The sequence below is a fragment of the Lytechinus pictus genome, chromosome 3 (genome assembly GCF_037042905.1).
Source record: "Lytechinus pictus isolate F3 Inbred chromosome 3, Lp3.0, whole genome shotgun sequence".
Classification (NCBI taxonomy): Eukaryota; Metazoa; Echinodermata; class Echinoidea; order Temnopleuroida; family Toxopneustidae; genus Lytechinus; species Lytechinus pictus.
The window spans coordinates 45217512-45240755 of NC_087247.1; the positions used below are offsets into that span (position 1 = coordinate 45217512).

General features: G+C 34.5%; 2 protein-coding genes across 3 annotated transcripts in view; one reads left to right on the plus strand and one right to left on the minus strand.

The window, feature by feature from the left end:
* Window positions 1–12907, plus strand: part of LOC129257161 (uncharacterized) — a 32123-nt gene extending 19216 nt beyond the window's left edge. Inside the window, exons 4-7 of the mRNA XM_064097151.1 lie at window positions 3024–3165; window positions 3775–3959; window positions 4848–4979; window positions 10727–12907. Of these exons, the coding sequence (XP_063953221.1) occupies window positions 3024–3165; window positions 3775–3959; window positions 4848–4979; window positions 10727–10906 (639 nt within the window). The 3' untranslated portion in view covers window positions 10907–12907. The remainder of the gene's footprint in view (window positions 1–3023; window positions 3166–3774; window positions 3960–4847; window positions 4980–10726) is intronic.
* A 157-nt stretch (window positions 12908–13064) lies between these two features.
* On the minus strand, window positions 13065–21980 carry LOC129257160 (THO complex subunit 7 homolog). 2 transcript variants are annotated; one of them, XM_064097152.1, is made up of 7 exons: window positions 20535–20659; window positions 18615–18742; window positions 17777–17921; window positions 16405–16471; window positions 15907–15976; window positions 15458–15507; window positions 13065–14665 (listed from the first exon to the last, which is right to left on the minus strand). In XM_064097152.1, exons 2-6 carry the CDS (start codon window positions 18721–18723, stop codon window positions 15488–15490), a joined length of 411 nt encoding a protein of 136 aa, XP_063953222.1. In that variant the 5' UTR covers window positions 18724–18742; window positions 20535–20659; the 3' UTR covers window positions 13065–14665; window positions 15458–15487. The 2 variants fall into 2 exon arrangements, with proteins under 2 accessions (XP_063953222.1, XP_054751402.2); XM_054895427.2 differs by lacking the exon at window positions 15458–15507 and having other exon boundaries at window positions 20535–21980.
* Window positions 21981–23244: the final 1264 nt, after the last annotated feature.

The window sequence follows — 23244 nt, forward strand, 5'->3', positions numbered from 1 at the left end:
TTAATAAATATTGTTAGTAAAAAAAAAAATTATGTTCGAGGAGATCTACTTGGCCATATAGCGTTCAGCTGAGCTTGCAACTATCGTGCGCGGAATCTCGGTACAGGCATGGACCTATTACGAATGGACATTCAACGAATCCCCTCCTTTGACACAGAGACCGTCGCCGCTAATCCTTTTATAAACAGAGCGCTGGCAGCTGACACCCATCAAGCCGGTCGTAAAACATGCTCTCACTGATTGACAGCGGAAATCAATTGTACGCTGCTCCTACCCATTGCGATGTTGTTCGTTCACTTTATCAAAAGCAACGCACAGCAGCGAACGTTAGCGCTATGAAAATGATAGCAGAAACAAGAAAACAGGCGTGCATAAACGTATTTTTTACGTACATCGCTAACAACCGGAAATGAAATGCATTGACATCACCTTGCAGATCCGTATATCTACGGCAAAAAAGCAGTTGAAATTCGACGAAAAAATCTGCGGAAAAACGTTAAAATCTCAGCTTTTTCGGACAGTATCGATGTCGATAGTAGCGCTTACCTTCGGTCAGAAGTTGATTTTCATTTGGGCATAAAATTCCACAGGATTGATGAAATTTAACGGGATTTTTTTTGATGGACAGACGACAATCGCACATTATAGAGAGCCTAAAAAAATGTACTGAAAAACCGGATATGAATTGCGCATTGCATTCTAGGTAATGTAAGGACTTTCCCTATTGGCAATCGGGGCTACAACATGACCGTCTTTGGTCGAAAGAGGGCCAGTGATCGATCGGTGACGATCATCGGGCGAAAGGAGCTTGTGTAAACAATCACCCCGGGCGGTCGTTGTAAAAACCGCGTAAAGAGAAAGTTAAGGGTTAGACAGCAATTTTGACAGCTGGAAACAGGTGGTGGTCATAAAATGCTCTCGTTGAATGTCCATTCGTAATAGGTCCATGGTACAGGGGACTTCGAAAGAGAAAAAAATTGACCTCTGACGTCATTAAAGAGGAGAAGTTCTCCGGTTTGCTTTCATACTGGCCTTTTCACCGGCGAACTTCGCCGGTGAAACAGTTTCGCCGGCGAAGTTCTCCACCTCTAGAGGTGGAGAAGTTCGCCGGCGAACTTCACCGGTGAAGTTCTCCTGTGTACCTTTCATACTGGACACTTTCCCCTTCGCTGGCGAACTTCGCCGGTGAAAAGCGCAATATGAAAGGGGTATTACGTATATTTATACCCCGACTATCCGTAGAATCGGAATAGAATGCATGGTTTAAAGATACATGGACTTTTCAGTTCAATTACATCTATATCCTTATAAATAAACTTCTAGCATATGCATATATTTTCATGAGGAAAATTATATAAGCAGCCCAAATTATATTTCACTTCAAAACATTAATTTCTGCAAATTCTTCTGAGCGTGAATATTTGTCAGCATTTAAGGGCATTTGTTAATTTTGACGCTTGAAAGGAATTCCGTGAGCTTTCCGTTATTTCCGACAATTACCCTTTTGTATGAAATCGAAAGTCATGATGAACCTTTCTGATTCATAAGCCCAATATAATCACTTACCTTGATTCTGAGGAAAGACAAAATCTCGTTAGAATAATTCTAATTAAACCTTCTGAAGCTCTGAGCCGTCACCTTGGTCACCATGAAGATTGCGAGGAAATTGGAATATTCTTTGAAAGAAAAACTATGGCAATTTTTTTGCCAGAGTTTTTTAATAAGCAAGTTTCAGTGGCATAATTTTGTTTGCCAGAGTACTTTTTATGGCAAAAGTTTTATGCAACGGGTCCCAGTTGAGTAATCAAAATAGATTCGGGGAATATGGTTTATGACTATTGCCAATGGTCGAATTGATCCCTTCATAAATCTCGATCTAATCTTCTTGCTATTACCAGGTTCTAAACCTGTTACAAAATGCAGCATACAGCATAAAATATTTTTATCACGTAAGCCTATTATGTAAAGGAGCTGCATATAGGACCTGCATGTAGCTGTTGGTGAATGTCCATCCATCCATTCAATTTCATATTCACGATTCGGAAAAAAAACAAAATTTATCCTAAATATTAAATACGAATACGGATGTTTATGAATAAAAGTTCGACAGTCCTCATTTTTGTGCCCCCCCCCAAAAAAAAAAAATCGTGTTTTAAATATGGCAACTTGCTGATACACGTAAGAAAGGGAAAGAAAGTGTTATTTTGCATACATTTCCAAGGGGCGGAACAGTGCCGTTTTGATTGGGAGGAGAAGCAAGACGACATAAGGGAACGTCATTTCCCCTTCTCATGAAGAGAGATTGTATAAATTAACCTTGGAATGTTACGCGACCCGGACCTTTCTTTTTGTTAATATCTTCCTTCTCCCTTTTTTCTCCCTCTCTTTAGCTTCTTGATCTTGAATAATCATATGGGGGTGATCATCTCTTCTATAAATCTGTCATCGCCCTTGTGTTTGCAACAATTTTAAGAAAGTGAAGATTTATCTTTCCCCCAAACGATTCGCCCTTCTTGGTATGATTTGGTACTATTTTGACAAATTCATATTTGTTGATATCCATAAGGTCCAAAAAATAAATTTGATATATTTTGGGGGTACAATCAATATCTATCTAGAAGGCACACGACAGGTTAATTCATTCAATACATCTTGACTTTGTTATGATTATGAAAATTTGTTTAAGGCATAACGTAAAAATAGTTCAGAAATGTTTGAATATATTCAAGGTTGCTGATTCGCTGAGGGTGTTAAAAGCAGTTTTTCTGTGTAAACAAACGTTATCTAAAATGTCAATAAAACAATAAAAATATAGACATACAGAGAGAGATACGGAGGGTGATGTCTATACTCACTTCCTTATCTCTTTTTCAATCTATACACATGTCCAACAGATAAAGAAATACCACATCCTTTCTTTCCTTTGAAATCAGATGCATTTTACTTAAATCTTATCTTTATCAAAGAAACGTACTTTCTTCCTTTCGCCTCATTTCCCATATGTTGATTTTTTGGCAAAATAGAGTCCCGGTAGCAGATCTGAAGGGGCGCCAAGGACCGCTGCTGTTGTCGCCGAGGATGCTTCCGCTAAGCTGGCGACAGGAACTGTTTACCATCACTGGGGTAAGGCGAGTTGCCCTGCTACGTCCAGCCTTATTTATTCTGGTAAGTATCAAGTGTTGTTTCTTTAGTTTAAAGACATCATGGATGCATATAATATTGGAAAATATACAGACTTTAGATCATTGCAGATACGAAGGTTTTTAGTAGTGGGAACTTCCCCTTCCACTTCATATGGGATGGGAAAGGGAGGAAAAGGGAAAAGAATGTTGACTGGTCTGATAACGTCCTCAACTACCGGAATTATTATGTTTACATGGGAGGAAAGCGAGTAATATATTAAATGAGATTCAAAAATTTTATTCGGTATTAGAAATAGAATAAATATAAATTCAATATTTGTAGTTACTGCTGACAAGGGCATGTTAGACCCATAGATGAGTTTTTGACAACAATAAATAGTAGTATTGTGAAGATTACAATAATTTTTAAGCACCTTTTCTCCATATATATTTTACTTGGAAAAAAAAATCATAGATCAGCAGTAGCCCCTTACTGGAGCGCTGCCCCAGATTATTAAAAATGAAATCTGACAAGAAACAGTTACTGCTGTGGAGACTAGCAGGTGGGTCCTTACAAAGAGGATCATAGATTGTCATTAATATGCATTAATATGATCAAATGGTAGACTGTGTACTTAATTTCTGATGGTAGGTTTTGCAGCATCGGGCAGCAGCTTGTCAGTGAATAAAGGAAGTGGTAGCAACATCTTGTGCATGGTGAGCGATCCGGAGTACGGTACGAGTGTACCTGATCAACAGGATGCTAGGGGAAAGATCTACAGTATCGAGTACAGAAACGCTAATAACTTTGGCTCTCAATCTGATCTTCATGGCCATGTAAGTAACAGCTGGTCTATGTTTACAAGATATTACTATCATTGGGTTTGTTTTTTGTTTTTATAGTGGGGGGGGGGGGCTGAAATAAAGGAAGAGCAACAACTCTGGGACCAGTTTGACAAAGAGTTGCAACTGTTGTAACTTTGCCATTATGACAACTACCATGGTAACAGGGCTCAGCAGCCAATCACAATCAATGTTTTCATGGTAGTTGCCATTATAGCAAACTTACAACAGTTGCAACTCTTTATGAAACAGGCCCCTGATGCCAAACACCATCCATAAGTAGCTGGGGTTACTGTACTTTATGTTACCAAATATATGGAAGGGGCAGATGAGTGGGGTAGCCTGGACTAAAGCACATGGCATCCAAAATTAGATATAAAAATATCACCATTGTGCCATGTAACATAAGAGATACAATTAAATGATAACCCTTAATGTTACACTTCAATGGGGTGTTGCAGAGAGATTTGAAATCAAACATATCCAAAAAAAGGGGGCAAAAATGTTTTTCGAAATATCAGAGTCACATACTTTGGAGATGCACTTATTTTGGGTCTTTTGTAATGGGTTAAAAAAATCTCAACTCTTTCTGCAATATGGGCCACTCATCTGATTGTAGAAATATGTGAAGGATTAAAGTGATGTGGTCTTAAGTGTGAAGAAAGCTGCCGTCTGGTGTTCCAATCTCTATTTCATTATCATCATCATGCTTTCATAGTTCATGAGAAAAAGGGTGAAAAAAGGGAAGGAAAAAAGGAGAAAGAGAAAGAGTGAGACAAAAAAAAGGGGAAAGAAAAAGAGGGAGAAAGAGGGAGAGCAAAAAATAGATTATAACAGAGGAACTGTAAGCAGACTTGTCAGGTATCTTTATCATTCCTGCAGGATGTACCCTGTGCAGCTTGTATGACTGGAGGAGGTCGTCAAGCAGTTCTTATGCTTCCTGGTAGGATCACATGCCCTGAAAACTGGACCAGAGAATACAGAGGAATCCTAATGTCAAGCAGAAACAACAATGTAAGTAATCAAAGGATTGATAAGTGATTGATTTATCATGCAATGTTCAGTGATTCTTTGAATTAGGAAAATCTCTTTGACTTATAAACTTTTACTGGTTCTTTTTTGCATTGGTATGAATGCTCAAGTGGAAACGGGATGTACTGGTTTTGGCACTTGTCCATCTATCAGATGGGTGTGTGTGTGTTAGTATCCCATCTTTTGCACTTCTTGTATAGTGTTTCCACAAAGATTTAAGTGTGACCCAAAGTCATATTCCAAGGTGGGTATATAACAGGGGCGGATCCAGCCTTCGCCAATAGGGGGGGGGGGGGCCCGAAATTTTTTTCTGCCACATTTTCCTGATCGGCAGCTCGAAGTTGATTTTTGTTTGTTTCTTTGAAGGGGTAGTCCTAATAGTCACTTCTAAGCTTTATTCTTATAAATCAACATAAATATATAATAATCTCATAAGCCTTATTTTTTTAAATTTAAATATTCTGGTCAATGTTTGTGATCCTAAACCATGTGTATCCTAAATAATTACTGCGAGCGCGAAGCGCGAGCAGAAATTATTAATATACGTTTTGATCTGACCAAACAAGGATCTGTTAACGACTTTGCAGTTAGCCATGGAGACCTTACATATTTCAACAACCAAACAATGCGAGCGCAAAGCGCAAGCTTGAAATTTTGACATTTTCGTTTACCTGAAGAATGGAAATCCTAAGCACTTTTTGTAATCACGATAAGGATAAGTATATAACAAAACAATTGATGGGATCGCGAGCGGAAAAATTCTAGATTTATACCTAAAAATGTGACACTCTGTTCACGTTTTGGAAATCCTGAAAATGATGAGTAATTAGAAATATTTCTACATTAATAATGCGAGCGCAAAGCGCGAGCTGAACACTTTTGATATATTTGATAATGCTTTTAATAGAGAACAAGCTGCTTATCTGAAAAAAAAAACATGCGCGATCTAGAATGTGGGCATTCTAAATACCTTTTTTTATCATGAAAATCAATAAAGCGAGCGCGAAGCGCGAGTTTAAAATAATTGATATTTCGATCTGAAAAGGGTCAAGTTAAGCTCTGTATTTCAAGCACTTTGAAAGAAAATTGTGAGGTGGATATGGATCAGGTAAAAAAGCCGATATGTTTCAATATTATTCCTTTGAGTTTTGACATAGGACTTGGACATTCTAAGAACATTATATCATCATATGAAAATTCCTATTTCCCTTCCCAAGCGCAAGATGAAACTTTTTGATATTCCAATCTGAAAAAAGTAGCTTGATTATTAAATTAATATCTTATTTATTGATCTAATAATCCTAATGAAAGCGCAAAATCTTTGGATATTATGGCTTGAAACTGGACATTTAAAGCACTTTTGTAATTATGAATAAGATATGAGTTCATATATTTTCAACATTCAATACGAGCGCAAATCGCAAGCCGAAATTTTGGATAAACTGTCATGAAATTGAGATTTTAAGTAGTTTGTTATAGAATTAATATTGAGATATAAATAACTTACCAATTGATCAAAATGCGAGCGTCCAGCGCTAGCTGATACGTTTTGACAATGTGACCTGAATAGGGATATTCTGAGAACTTTATGGAAAACAGGAAAATAATAGGTACTTGACAAATTGAATTTTGCGAGCGCGTAGCGCGAGCAGAAAATTTTAATATTTAGACTATATAATACAGAAATTTTTACAGAGCACTTTTTAAAAATCAATTTGTAAATCAAACAAAATATTGAAAGTTCTATTTCCGAGCTGTAATATGCTTTGTATATTGATTTCAAAATTTGGTATTTTAAGCTCCATATTGAGCAAGATATCACCTAAAAGGAAATGCGAGCGCGAAGCACGTTTACAAGAAAGAGGGGGGGGGGGGGGAGAAGGGGGGGGGTGCACGTTTACAAAATTTTATATAGTGACATAAATCTTATTTTATTCACTGGTCTTCCTCCTCTTATGTTTCCCCTTCTTTTTTTCTTTCTTTCCCCCTTTTTTCTTTTGCTCCGCCAATAGGGGGGGGGGGGGGGCCGGGCCCCCCCTGGATCCGCCTATGATATAATGCACTACCCCACTGTTCAGATCATGCCCAGGGGATACGCACTAGTTGCCTATTCATCAGTGAGATTACACATTTCAAGATTATGACTTAAAGTAATATTCAACTATTTGTGAGCGATAGCGGGGGATTCGTATCCCGGTGACCCGGGTTCGATTCTCACTTGGTGCACTAGTGCCCTTTGGTAAGGCATTAATCCTCAGTACCAGGGGCGGTATTCTGAAAACGTTCTTATCTTAATTTTGTTCTTATCTACGTCACGTTCTCAAATTGGTATTCTGAAAACGTTCTTATCTTTTTCTTATCTTTTGTTCTTATCTTTTTCTTATCTTGCTTTCCATCGATGCTGAGCGCGTAAATTTATAATTCGCGCATATGATACAAAAGCGCGCTAAAAGATAAGAACAAAATAAAGATAAGTGGTATTCTGAAAACGTTCTTATCTTTTTTCTTTCTTATCTCTTTACGATATTTATGATAATATTTAAGATAGCTAGAGGGTTATCACATCTTACGCTGTCCGCCTTCTTTCTTGCTAAAAATCGATGGCCACTGGTAGTAACAAGTATTCCTCCCAACCTTTCTTTCATTCACCCTTTATTTTGCCTGTCTCTTTTTTTCTTTATTTCTTTCTTTCGTCCTTCCTTTCGTTCTGTCTTTCTTTATTTCATTTAGGCCTATTTCTTTTCGCTTTTTCTTCCTTTCTATCTGTTTGTCTTTTTTCATTTCTTTCATTCTTCATTTTGTTTTATTCTTTTGAATCTTTTAACTTCTTCCTTATTTTTTTTTGCGTTATTTTATTTATTCTTTCTTTTTCTTTTTTTTAAATTGGATTTATTTCCGTTAAAAACAAATAACAATACATATAAATTATACATGTGAATTGGTAAATGAAAAACGGGAGGATGGCCCTGCTCAGTAACATCAATCATGGTGCTGCTGGTCTACCGAGGGGTCCTTCCTTTTTTATTTTCCCTTTCCGATTTTTTCCCTTTTTTTCTTTACTAAGTTTTTTTTTCTTTCACCTTTTCTCTCTTTCTTTCTGTTTTTTTTTCCTTTCTTCCTTCACTTTATTTATTTTTGTAATCTTTTTATTTCTTCATTTTTTAGGGTAAATTATACTTCACTTTTTTCTTTATTCTTTCCATTAATCTTTCTTCGTTTTTTCATTCATTCTTCATTTTTCCTGCCTTTTTATTTTCCCTTTCTTTTTCTTTCCTTCTTTGAATTTACCTTTCTTTTTATCTTTATTTAGTTTTTAATTTTGCTTTACTTTTCCTTTCATCTTTTATCTTCCCTCTCTTATCTCTTTCTTTCTCTCCCTCTCTTTCTTTATTTCTTTGTTTCATTTTCCCTTTTTCTCTCTTCCTTCACTTTTTACATATTTTTATTCCTTCCTTTTTTTACTTTCTTTCATTCGTTTTTTCTAACTTTTTTTGGTTCTTTATTCCTTCATTTTATCCCTTTTAATCTGTTTATTTTGTACTTTTTCGTTTTTTTCCCTTTAAGTTTTTTTTCCTATTCCTTCTTTATTTTTCCTTCAATTTTATATTCCTCTTTTTATCATTGATTATCATTCTATGTATTCCTCCTTTTTTTTTCTTGTATTATTTCCTTTTTATTTCTTTTCATTTTTAAAATTTTCTTTAAAGTTCCTTTTGCTTGCTTTCTTTCGTTTACCTTTTCTTTCTTTCATTGTTTTCTGCATTGATCCTTTTATTTTTTTAAATTTCTGCTTTATTCTGACCCTTTTCTGTCTTCTTACTTACCTACTTACTTTACTTGTTTCTTCCTGTTTTATTCTTATTCGTAACTGCTTTCTTTACCTTTTTTCTTTACTTTCTTTCTTTCTTTATTTTGTGCACGTGTCTCGAAATAATAATCAGTCATTGCGTATAAAATGCCTATTTCGCGCAGTGCGCAAGAAACAGTGCACGCGCAGCGCCCATGATATTCTCTTTACATAAGGAACGCTTTTATTGGTTAAACTGCCAATATAAAGCGCATTTTGATTGGTAATATCTTAAAAATGGGCGTGTTGAAGATAAGAAGGAGGCAGTCCTTACAGAGATAAGAACGCGTTAAGAAGATTTTCAGAATACCGATTTGCAATGATTTTAGCGTCTTCTTATCTCATTGAGATAAGAACAAAGATAAGAACAAAGATAAGAACGTTTTCAGAATACCACCCCAGGTCCTTCGGAGAGGACCTTAAGCCGTCGGTCCTCTGGTTGCTTGCTTACAAGCATTCATGCTTTCTTAGCAATCAGGTAAAAAATCACCACCACCAAATAAAATAAAATCTCTGTGGAGTAGGTTAATGTAAAAAGTAGTCTCCAAGAATACATTGTATCTCTGAATTGCATATCAGCATCATGTTAATCTGGCAAGGGCGCAACATAGCGAACCGGAAACATCAGAAGGAAACAAATCTTCATCATCAAAATTACCACATAGTATATCTAAACATCTATAAAAAAAAAAAGGACTGGAGTTTTATGAATTAATGTCAAGATACTGCGTTCTATATTTTATCTTTGCCAGGATCAAAGATCTGGAATCATATACTAGTATGTGTTTTGGTAGAACATGCAATAAAAACACATGACATATTCCACTCTGATCCCAGAAAAAGCAAATTATGATGTGTTTGAGGAAACATAACATTTGTTTGGCCTAGTAACCGTTGGTCAGATGCCAACTGAGGTGTAGCTGGATTATGATGAAGGCCTAAGAAATCAAACATTGGCAGATGAGAACACAGTAAGAATATAATAATCTGCTTTAATATATCGCTTAACCCTAAAAGGACTGGGGGAGGGGGAAGCCATGATGCCCCCCCCTTGACGCTTCGCATGATATTTCTGAAACGCAAAAAGATAGCCTTGCAAAATTTTATGACTTTTTTCTTTGAAGTCTTGTGCAACTTGCGAGACCAAATTCGTGACGTCACATGACTTTTTACGAGACAATGTCATGCCGAAAATGGCTCATTTTTATACTTTGTGTACAAAGTCTATGGGAGATGAATTTTATAAAAGGGCGATTATTTTTGTTTTAATTGGTCTGCTTAATTAATTTGGGGTTTAATTTAGCTGTTAAATGGTCTGTAATAATTTCCATTGAAAAAACAATGAAATACTTAAGAAATTCAAAAACAAAGAAATACATAAGGAAGAAATTGGCTCTGCAATATTTCTTTGTGGAAACTTTAGATTAGATTACAAAGAGAAAATCTGCAAAAAAAGAAGAAAATTGAAGTGAAATTGGGTGTTAAATATGCAAATAATATTTTTCATGAATAAATTTGCATATTTTATTCATAATAAATGAAAAATAATCATTTTAAGATTTTTTTTTACACTTGTTTGTAGTTTATGTGATAAAGAATGTGCGTGCCAAATTTTGGCGCGATCGTGCGAATGGCGGCCGAGATCAGAAGGGGGGGCATCATGGCCTCTCCGTCCTCATATAGCCCAATCTTTTTAGGGTTAATACACTGGAAAGAAGCACTTATTTAATAAATTTGTTCTCTGCTGAAGATCTTTAAAGGGGGGGGGGGGCTGTGCACCATTCAGGATAGAGGTTTTGACAGCACAGAAGTTCATGTGTGGTGAGGACATTCCCCACCGTTAATTTGAATATTATCAAAACAATTACTTTAATTCTTGTAGGTGCGAACCTCTTACACCTGTGTGGACTTGGCAGCGGAGTCCCGGCCAGGCACCATGAACGAAGATGGCAATAGCTCACTGTTATATCCAGTTGAAGGAGTGTGTGGAACAGGAGGGGGTATACCTTGTGGTCCCTACATTGATGGCCATGAACTGCAGTGTGCCGTGTGCTCAAAGTAATTCAAAGAGACTTCAAAGTAACCCTGCAGTCAAAGCTAATTCAGCAACTGTATGAAAACCACCTGCTAATAGTGATCACCAAGGCTGCAGTCTGACCAGTTTATAACTACCAACTACTGAGGATACCAAAGGGTAATAACAAACTTATGCTGCACACAGGTGGCATTTGGAGTTCTACATCAAGCACTTTGTTGGTGAGGGATAAGGCATTCATGGACTCCATTATTCATTTAGAACAAGTTTCAATGTATTTGTGAGCTATTAGTAGTGGTTCTTGTGATGTGGTATTTAAGCTCTCTGGAGGATAGGTATGTAAAAAGTTGCATTTAAAAAGACTATCCATCTACGACTTCTTTAAAAGAAGCCATGTTGTTTAACTGTATTATAGAGTGTCTATTGGAGCATCTTCAGCATTGTTAAAGAAATTGTAATATGTTTGCTCTTGAATTTCCAGAAGGTTTAAAAAATATGATTTTTACAGTATTTTATATCAATGAGACTTCTTTCAAGAACATTTTTCTCTCCATAGATGTTTTATTCTAGGGTACCTAACGACAATACACTAAATCTAGGTTGTAGGTGGCAGGTAAAAAAACGTTCAGGACATGGATAATCAAACTTGTTTAGAGTCATAATCATGTACTGTCACTGGTCCACTACCAAGAAAAGAGGGGAAAATAGAATGGAAAAGGTTTAAATATATTTTTTATATAATGGCAAAATCAATTTTCATATCAAATAGATCAAAATTCTGGCTCACTCACAACTTTTTTTCTTTTTTGCTCTTTACACCATCTTATGTACCCTCAATATTCTTGACTCATTACGCCATTGTGTTCAGAAACAGATATTGAGGAGGCAACCTTTTGTCGACAGAAGGTTTTGGGGTATCACCAAAATATTATCAAACGAATGCTTTTTATTTAGGTGTTTCATGTTTGTAATCTGAATATAACTTTGGGCTGGCCAGATAAAGTCATGTTTGTAATCTGAATATAATTTTGGGCTGGCCAGATGAAGTCAATGTGGTGCAAATTTAAGAATCTATCAACATCTTTGGTATCAAATTATAATTTTATGAGCTTCATTGCAATCTTAGACATAGCCAATCACCTACTGGGATTTTAGTAGTTTAAAGGTCAAATCCAACAGGTTGATTTGAATAAATTGATCAAGATAAGCAAGCACAATACTGTAAAATATATGAAATTTGAATCAACTCGAGTTATATTTACTTTAAAAAATATTATGTGCACAAGGAAAGAGGATTATGTCACATACTCACTATTTGTGATTTCTTTAATACTAAAATTATCTGAAACTAAGAACTTAGATCAAATTTTCAGAGTATGCTGGTTTGGTTTTCCTCTATTTATTCCATCAACTTGTTGGGGGTGAACTTAGTCTTTTAAGACTTTTGTATAACCTTTTGCTTTGCAACTTGTTTTCATAGAAGTTAATGAAACTAATAAAAGTGTTCATTGTTGACAAGTGAATATCCAATCCAGAATTCCTTTTAAAATGTATATAGTACTTTTGAGGGTAGTCGAAGAAGTTGGCCAATTTGAAGATGTAATACTGTACTATTTAGGCAAATTATCTTCCAAGTTTTAGATTAAGAAATGAGTTCAAAAATCGAAACTCTAAATGGAAGTGGAAAATACTACGACAAAGTATCTGTTAAACAAACATACTTTCTTTGCTGCAAGATTATCATCATTCTCTTTTTTCAAGTTTCAACTATATTTAATTTTCAATTATGTTTTTGTGTGTAGATTTTATAGTTGTATCATTGTACTACAAGTAGCAAGCTGTGACTGATTTGTGTATAGTATGTGGAGTATTTGTTTTTTTTTGTAATACCTGTCTGTACTATGGCTAAGATGCAAAATGATTAATACTGCCGCTTCTTTTTTTTTTACTTACCTATATCCTGAATCTGCTTTTGAATGGCATTTAGAATATATATCTGAATAAATGTAAATATTCTTTGAACTTAAACTGCTGTCATTTTTTATCGAATTGGTCTCTCATGTGAATCTATTACAATGCTGAGCTTACTATGCATTACAAACTCCAAATCAAATGTGGATTTGTATTTGCAATAGTTTTTCGTTATTATCTAAAAATCTGGAGTAATGACATTTCTGAAATACTATTCAAATTTCATACAATTTATTCATATAAAACTGTAAAAAGAAAATAACATAAAACATTGTGCACTGGATTTTTAAAATAGGATGTAAAGAGGGAGGGGAATCTGCCCCCTTAAAAAAAATTGTTTTTCTGTAATAAATGAAGTCAACATTCTCATTATGAATAACAATTTAATTAATTCATGCCAGAAAAAAACTTGCAAATTGAATATGCAGCTGCAACAACTTTTCAAAATTGTGATCCACCATCCCTTTTTAAGTATGATCATGTTGACAGTGTAGTATAAATTATAATATAAAAAACATGTCAGACTACTTGGAATAGCCTAAAAGACAAGCTTTCTGAATAAGAGTCAAGACTTGTAGCTATTTCCTCATTTGAAATAAGCATGTACTTTGAAAATCCAACCATACATAACTTTTTTTTACTCCCATAGTTCCCTTCAATTTTTCAAATCTAACAAGAGAAAAGGCAATTATTTTATCAACATTAATATCAATGCTGTGAAATATGAGTACCATTTTAATTGTTCTATCACATTGACTGATTTCCAATTCTTGTCCTTATTATGCTCTTGCGCACGTAGTCAGTGATGCATTGTGGGACAAAAACGTTGATTGTATGTTGTTCAATCAATGACAAGTTATAAGCTCCTGGGCAGCGTCTCACAAAGAGTTACGATTGATCCAATCAATCATAATTCTAAGGAAATTCATCAGTGTCATAATTTTTTCTACAGGAAATTTGCACAATATCCTTTGTAAACAAAGAGAAGCACAGTGAATTTTCAAGAAAACAATGAATGCATGAATATACATCATAGAATTTTTTTAAACAAACATGCATAACAGATGTTAAAGTGGCTGGCCGTCCATAGTTGTGTTGATCGGATCAATTGCAACTCTTTGTAAAACGGGGCCCTTGTATGAGCTTCTGAATTGATGCAATATCATTTGCTGGAATATAGTATTACTCACAGAATCTTAGCATTAAATTTGTCAGAATTCTCAGAAATATGACCGGGGGTATTGTGAGCAAGAAAAGCCATTACTTCCAGAATATAAAAAATAGATATGGGCCCTGTTTCACTAGACTTAAGAATGAAAAAAAATGAAGGGATCCTTGGCATTGTACAATTACTTTCCTGCAACCATGCCCAGATGTAGCACTAACCAAACTCATGAAATTTCTAGTGATAATATGCAAGTTGGTTCTTCACTAGTTAAGGGGATAAATCAACCTTAAAGGCAGTTTTTATTAAACTGACACAACAGATAGTGACAACCTTATAACACTTCCACATTTTCATCCGCTGAAAATCAAGGCTTATGATATCCTCAGATGGTATCCACTTACTGAATAGAAATAATCTCCATGATGTAACCTCTTCACTGCAGGAAATGAATGCATGAAGGATTGTGTAATTCTGATAACACTGGAGTCTTCATGAAATCCAATTACACAACAATTCTTGATATTTAAATAGTTTTTAATCATGTTCTGGGGGTGTGAGGTAGCATCACTTATCTGTCAAGGAAGTATCCATGGTGTCACTGAGCAAGGAGTCTGATGTAGTATTGAGTTTCTGGGATCCATCATCAGCTGCACACAAATCAAAGAAAATGTTTGAAATAATGATGATGAATAATGATAATCAAGGACTAGAACAAAGTCATATTAGAATGAAAATCTTTTTGGAAACTAATAATCTAATCTTGTTAGAAACATAACAACCCCTTTGATTCTCTGACCAATATGTTCTCATGAAACAAAATGCACTTGATTCAGTATGATCCCATGTTTAAAAGGAGGAACTGTATCATTATAACTAATTAGTGATTTTGTAATCTTCATGATTTTAAGCGATTCCAAATTTTCATTAAAAAAAAAATCTGATGCTAATTTCATGCAGTAATGGAAAAATATAAAAGTAAGCATTTGGGTGATATGTTAGCAAAAACAAGTTGAACGCCCTGGGCAGTCTTGCCTACATTAGTTTAATCGATATACATGTAACAGTATTGCTGACTTTATGACACTGAAATAGCATCTGAATATAATCAAATTACAATATGAAAACATACTTGTATTAACACCTATACAATAGATACATTTTGTTTCTTTATCCATGCACGCATTAAGGGGAAAATATATTCGGTCATTTTCTTTGAACTAAGAGGAAATATCAAATTTCATCAATTTTTTTGACTAGGAAATTACTTTTGACCTTGATCTATTTCCCAGTCCTTATCAAACTGTAAAAATATTGAATTTTCCATTTCAGATGTGTGTTAAAAATGCCAATTTTTTAAATCAACAAAGGTCAGATTTCAACTGTAGCTGATGGGAATCAAACTAGTGGACTGTCCAATTTAATGCCTATAAGAGATTTACCTGTAGTGAGTTAAGTCATGAGTAACAGCTTTATGAAACATCACCCTGGTCTGTAAGTAAGGACATATAGTCATTTGATTGCTTACTTACAAATATTGAAGATTCCTGTACAACACCCATTACCAACCATTCTCTCTATTAAATTGTTACTGCCAGTAAACTTAATTACAACTCACATGCTTCTACGACATCAACTTCAGAAGTTAATAAGTTAATGATTATTGCCTTCTACTTTTGTACAAATTGCTGATTAAATAGTAATCCAAATTCACATTACCTTTTATATATGAATGCAATAGTTTACTTGTTTGTTAAAAACGGGGACCAGATCAATTGTACATATATGATCTGAATAACCTAAGCACTTGCATGAACATATTTCATAGAACAGCCATCCATTAAAAATTATAAAAAGCCTTAAACCAGATTTTCTTAAATACTGAACTTACTGTCTAATATCCTCTGTAGCTCATGGATAGCACTGATGAGAACATGGAATTGCTTCTTCCTATCCTCCAACTAAATAAAAGATAATGAAAAGAAAGTACCAAGTTGACCCATTTTATTAAAAAAAACCACACATATATTTTCTACAGAAAGTACACAAAAATATTCACCCCAATAAAAGATAATGTTTTCCAGAGATCCCTGTCTTGGGTATAGGGACCAATTAGAGTTAACTAGTTGAGCTATGCACTGGTGAAATCAATATTTGTATCATTATTGTAACAATTTGGGGGCATTTTCTTTTTTGCCACTTTAAATATATTTTGAAATAAAACTTACACTGTAACATAATTTATTTAAAGAAATAACACTTTGTGCCCCTAAGGTAATCAAAATTGTTTGTAAAGTCACAAAGTTATGCAATTTGTATGACCTGTCCTTCTGAATACTGATATTTTGCTTCAAATGATTACTCTCTTTTGATTGATATAAACTCTTACCTTCTGGTCCAAAGATTCTTTAGTGCTATTTAATTCACCAAGATCTTTATCCAGCTCTTTTAGTTTGCTATAATGATGACAAAGGGACAATCAAAGTATTAATTGTTTATTGAAATAAAAGTAAATTACGTAGACAATAAATAGAGCAGTTACAATTAAATGAATTCAAGTAAATAAAAAAACAATATTTATGAGATAGCAAGGAGTTTGGGATATGGGACAATGATAACATGATTGTGACTTTTCTGAAATTCCAAGTCCAACAATCAGTATTGTGTAGGATTTTAGGTAAGGGACCTTGAATATGCGTTAGACTACAATGCAAAGATATATATGGAATAGGCAGAAATTGCAGCATCACAATCATATTTCTCCAAAACATAATACACAAAGCATAGTGATCTAACACCATAACATAATTGCTGCATAAAATCTTACACACTGATGTACTTTCCATCTCTGAAATGATTAAAAAATGTATATACAGTGCGTCCCACAAAAAACGAAACCGAGATTTATCGATGATTTATCATAACTTAATCACAAATACAATAGACAAATGACCTACCATTTTAAAGCTTAGAATCTCCTCTTTCATCTGGTATTACTTAGATAATTCCTCATTCACGCATGAGTGAGCAAAAACAATTTGAAGAAAGGATACCAAAAACTAATTTGGCGGGCCGTATCTGGGTTTTAAAAAGAAAACCACATGACTAAAAAGTTCAATATCTGCTCTTTAATTTGATACCTCAATTACAGAAAATGGTCAAGAAATAACAAAGTTCTGGTTATTTGAAATAAGGCTTGAATTTCAATAATTTCATAAAATGAAGAGGTTTTACAGGCTAGCGTTCAAACTCTCTCGACATTCCGTTTTGTTGACGATCAGCCATGCATTAAGTCTTTTGTTACCGTGCGATAGCTTCTGTGGGTAGCCAGTGAAAACACGTTTATTTAATGAAATTATGGAAATACAAGCATTGTTTCGAGGGATCATAACTTTTTTACTTCTTGACCATTTTCTGTGATTAAGGTATCAAATAAAAGAGCAGATATTGAACTTTTCAGTCATGTGATTTTCTCTTTGAAATTCAGATACCCCCCGCCAAATGAGTTTTTGGTATCCTTTCTTCAAATTGTTTTTGCTCACTCATGCGTGAATGAGGAATTATCTAAGTAATATCAGATGAAAGAGGAGGTCATTGGTAGGTCATTTGTCTATTTTTTTTATGATTAAGTTATGATAAATCATCGCTAAATCTCGGTTTCATTTTTTCTGGGACGCACTGTATATGTCTAATTTGGACAATAAATTCAATACCAACCCAGAGAAATTTTTTTAAAGAGTAAACATTGAAAGATGTCTTACTTCAAAGTTTCCTTCCTGTCAGGTTGTTTCTGGATAACCTTTGCTAATGTATCATACTCCTGTCTATTCTTTCTCTCTCTCTTTGCATCTTGTAGCTCTGTCTTGCAAGCACTTATCTGCTGGTGGGCATCCTTGATGTTGCGTTCTTATCATTGTCATGGGATAATGAAAAAGTTGAAAAAGCTTAATCTGATGCTAAATATATTTTGCCCTCAAGGGGGTTCATGTGAAACTAAACCTTCTTAATTGCTTTTGTAGCTTAGAAAAACTACCAGCCCAAGCAAATTTGTTACTGTCTTGTTGAGTACCAGTAGACTTTTATAATTTAGAACTAATATCTTACTTTTCACTTGCTAGCAAATTTAATAGCTACCGGTAGTCTGTATCTTGAATGAATAGTGAATTAAAGAGGTTGCTCTTTGATTATTTAACCCAATAATCCCCTCATAAATGTTGCTAAGGATGTGTGATTCATTTATTGTGTAAGTAAGAATAAGACAATGGTTTGAAAGTTTAATTGGATTGTCTTACTTTATTAGGCTTTAATCCCTATGGGGAAGCACCCTAACACTGTTGGTGTTACTTGATCAGAGTTCCTTCAAGACACATCAAGGTATCTACATTTGCAGACAAAGTCACATTTCTAGCTTGTTGTTTTATGTTAGTTCACCTCGACTTCTTAATAAGAAACTAAAGAGATCAACTTTAAAATTTAAAAACATGATTTTATCTATAATAATCAAAAGTTGCACTAAGTGACAATATACTTTACACAGTTGGCCTTTTCTAAATAAGAGATCGAATCTTGTCCACTTTATATTTTTAAGAAGTCACTTACCAATTGTGGAGTAGAGCTCTTCATAGTTGGACATTTCTCTGATATTCATTTGATGAATCATCTGAGTCCTTTCCATGGCAAAGTCTACCTGACATAGCATCATCAACATCTTCTGATATGCAGCAGTGCTGAAATTAAAATTTATCAAAAACATATTAACATATTAGCCACAGAGCACTTCTTAGATTGGTGACACATTTGCTCTTGCAACATTTGCTCTGGTCTTTATATCTCTGAGGGCATAGGGTTAGATTTAGGATTGTAATAGGGTTTTTGGATCAAAATAATGTAAAGATAAGGATGTGGGTTTATTAAGTTTTAGAGATTAAGTTTTATAATTGGCTTAACGTGAAGATTTTCAATCGGAGCAATTGTTGCCGGAGCAAATGTCATGGAACCATCAGATTATCCCCCGCTTACCGGGACTTCCCCTTGGAATCTGTGTGTGTTGGATTGTTCCAGTCATTTAAAATTTTGATTTAAACTTCCTGTAGCTTTTTGTGATCAAGTCAATCTCTTTAACATTCCTGTGAAGCACATGTGTGATAAATAGGGACGTTTGTTGAACCCTAGGACTACGGTAGGCTATTTGAGATGTATTGAGGACTGGGGGGGGGGGTATCATCTTGGCTGCCATTCATGTGATTGTGCTGAAATTCTTTACCACATTAACTACAAGCCAGTACAAACAAAATTTCCAAAATTAATTATTTATTATTTATTATGGACAAAATATGCATATATATTAATGAAAAACATTATTTGTATATTTAACATCCAATTTCACCTCAAATTTTCTTTTGTTCCCAGATGTCATCTGTGTAATCTTATCTAAAGGATTCTACAAAAAATTGCAACTGTCAAATTTTTCCTTATGTATCTCTTTGTTTTTAGAATTTCTAAAGTATTTCCCTTTTTTTTTTTTTTTTTTCAGTGGAAATTATTAAAAACCATTTAACAACTAAATTAAACCCTAAATTAATCAAGCAGATCAATCAGAATAAAAAAAATCACCCTTTTATGAATTTCATCTCCCATAGACTTTGTACATGAAGTATAAAAATGAGCCATTTTCGGCATAATCATTGTCTGATAGCCCCCCCCCCCCTCCCTGTCCTTTTAGGGTTAATCTCATCTCATTTTTATTGGTCTTTCTTTTGCCATTTTGTAACTTTGGATTCTGAAACCAATCTCTTAATCATTGACATGTGCTTAGAGTATTGAAGCTAGCCTGTGTAAAAATATTGTTCATTTTGACAATGGAGCTATAATTTGTGCAGTGCCCTTGAAAGTTTGATCAGTTTCTTTTGGAACCCAGTTTATATATAAATTCATAATAAGGCAATAGTCTTTGATTTAATCACGATTAGGAATTGTTTTCATTCATACATGAACAAATAGTGGCAACATTACGATATTTTGCATTTATTTTGTCAACCTTCTAAGATCATGATTTGATCATTCAAATTTTCGATAGATGAAGTATCCTTTTTCATTTGATACACATTTCTTATCATTTAAACTGAGTTTGTTCATTCTGACATGAATTGAAAAGGAAATACTATGAATCCTTTATCAATTGAAGGCTTTATGTCCTCAATAAAAAAAAAATAAAAAAACCTGAATGAACAGGCCAGCATCATTTGAGCATTACAGGGTATGCTTCAGTGATCACAGAAAGGTACAGTAATGACATTTATTCACTTGATTGACCATACCCATTCATGCAAAGATGGAAATGATTCCTAATGTTAATTAAATAAGAGGCTATAAATTTCTCGTTGACATACCATCTAGTTGGTTCTTTCATTCCATACAGAACTAAACCAAAATTTTGTTAGAATAGATTACTTAATATATTATGGGGTTCAAATGATTTTGCAAGGAACAGTATGCCACAATCATCAACAGAAAACTAACCATTCTTCATTGCTCTGATCCGTGTGACACCATTTCACAAAGGTTTTGAGTAGATTACTGATTCTTCTATCATCACCTCCACTCTCTCCTTCAATAAGCAGCCTTTTTCGTATCACTTCCTCTGTAAGTATGAAAAAAAAAAGGATATTCAATTATCATTCACCTGAATACTAGTAAAATTGAATTTTTATACATAACGAATAATAATACTTAGGCCTCATCCCCAGCAAAAGATGAGATTTATCAAATTTAATTTAAACTTTGATTTCAACCCTAATTTTGTCAGAACCAGAACTTTTTTTGGGGGGGCTTGTTAAATTGTTTTCTGAACAAAAATTGTCCCCCTCCCCCTTTGGAAAATCCTAGGTAAAGTGAACAAATATTGAACAGTGCCAAATATCAGACAAAGATGACTTCAAAACATTCTAAACAGCTAAAATTAGAGGCACACCGCATATATTGGAGACTTTCTCCAATATGGGAGACAATCTGTCCTATTGGGGATAAAAGAAACAACACCAACAAGGCAGTTATTCCCTTCCAAAAGTTTGTCTTGCTGACATTAAAATCCCATTTAATTTGTGTGTAAAGAATCTATTGCAGATAAAAATAAAACTGTTTGTAAAATAAAATTGATGTAAATTTTATAGTAGATGGTGAAGAGGAGTAAATTTCACGAGGAATTTGCACATCACAGGTTTGTTTGCCAGCAAGGCAATCCCTAGACAGCTGGCAGCCGGCTGTTTCGAGGATTTTAAAAACATTCATTATTTTTTAAATTTCTACACAGATGGCTCGCGATCGTGCAGCTACCATTTGAAGGTTAACAATGTAAAATCCCTCCAACGGGGCTCATCAATTTCTGTCTTAATTTCATAAAAATATATAAATAGAACTTGACCAAAATAAAGATTATTATTCCATTTTGGCCTGAAATGCACCAAAACAGGAAAAAATAAACTTAAAACGAAAAAAAAAACAATGACTAATACTTCGGCTGTCACGCAACTTCCACTTCCCTTGGTTATTCGAACTGAATACATAAAAATATGGCCATTGAGTCCCTGTGCAGATCGAGTTAGAACTTCGGTCTCTGTAATTGGTGAGTGGAGCCAACGGAGTTCAGCGGAACAACCAATATAATACAGACAGAAGCTTTTGGTCTAGGTAATCCCTAGAGCTGCCTCATATAATGTAAACAAAAAAAAATGGTCTCCCAAAGTGGAGACATTCTCTGAAATTGGATACCAAAATCATCTACAAAATCGATGCAAAGCGTTACACGAAGTCGGCAAAGTGAGAAAAGTGAAAAAACTACCCCTTCTTATCAAGAAGCTCTTATTGATATAATGGGAAGAATTATTCAGGAAGGATTTTGCAAAATTTTTTCCCTCCAACCGCGAGGGTGGAAGCAGGGTAGAATCACAACTCCAACCCATCTGAGCCTCGACAGATGATGATGATGATCCAACGCATTTATATTGCGCCATATTTCTTTTAAAAGCATTCAAACAGGTAGGTGCAGGCTCATCCAATTAAGCTAATTATTACACATCTGCTGAAATAAGTGAGTTTTGAGAGACAATTTGAAGAGCTCAATGTTGTCAATTTCACGGAGTGAAGAAAGGAGTTCCAGAGGCCTGGAGCAATAAATGAAATCCCATATCCCTTTACGACGTTCTGTTAAGATGCTACCAGTGTACAGTCTGGCTGAGATGCTTGAAATTGCACAATAAACTATTAAAATATGGTGATTATTTACCAACTAAAATGTAAGATAATTATTATTTGTTTAATAATAATTTCTCCACATTGTTCTACAAAATGGCTCCTCATAATGTAGCTCATCCTAGCTAGAGGTCTATGTCATAACGAAGCAAGTCAAAGGTCAAGCCTATTGGCTAATTTCAAGTTCGGTGTTGGTGTTGATGGCAATACAATACCATTCTCAGCTCAGGTGAGTGGTGACCAAAATTTTTCGAAAGAGAGTGATTGGAAGCTGATAAAAAGGGCAACATATCTTGGCAAAAATATTACATCTTTATTTGTAGGTATTTGTTTATTTTTGGTGGAGGTCTGATGCATTTTCAGAAAATATTGAGTATGATATGATTGAATTTATGAAAAGTTTTTGGTAATACGATCCAAAAATACCATACACTGTCACTGGCTTAATCTACCTCAAGTGATGTTCATGTAGGCTCCAGACTCCACTCCACTTCAATACAGCTACACTACACAGGTAGGTGTAGCGGTGGTGAAGTGGAGCCTACATTACAGTATGGCAGTGTATCCTACTGCCGGACACCTTTATTTCAGTGCTTTAAAAATGACAATTAGATTAGAGGAAATACAATCATGAAAATTTCGCACTTGCTATTCCAAATAGTATGAAAATTATGAATATGATAAAATTATTTTTATATTTACCAATCATTTTCTTTGCATCGCACTTGCCTCATACCCCTCCACGAAAAACAATTATTTTCGCATGTGACAAATTACATCATGATTGCGGACGCGAGCCGGATGGGTAAAGATATTCTTGATTATAATGATGTAAGGAAGAATTAGTGTGAATTTTTTCTTCATATATCATATCATGGGTATATTCTAAGTTTTTAGTTTGCTTTTTTTACATCGAATCTGAGCAGATATTGGTAATAAATTTGGGTTTGCTGACTAATTTTATTTTTTTTCTTTTTTAACT

Excerpts from the sequence above, each read along its gene's own strand:
- LOC129257160 (XM_054895427.2), bottom strand. The coding sequence starts at position 18,723 with ATGTTGATGATGCTATGTCAGGTAGACTTTGCCATGGAAAGGACTCAG. Across the intron at positions 17,922-18,614 it reads AGAGCTCTACTCCACAATTG|AACGCAACATCAAGGATGCC; the intron begins GTAAGTGACTTC and ends GACAATGATAAG. Across the intron at positions 15,977-16,404 it reads AAGAATCTTTGGACCAGAAG|TTGGAGGATAGGAAGAAGCA; the intron begins GTAAGAGTTTAT and ends TCTTTTATTTAG.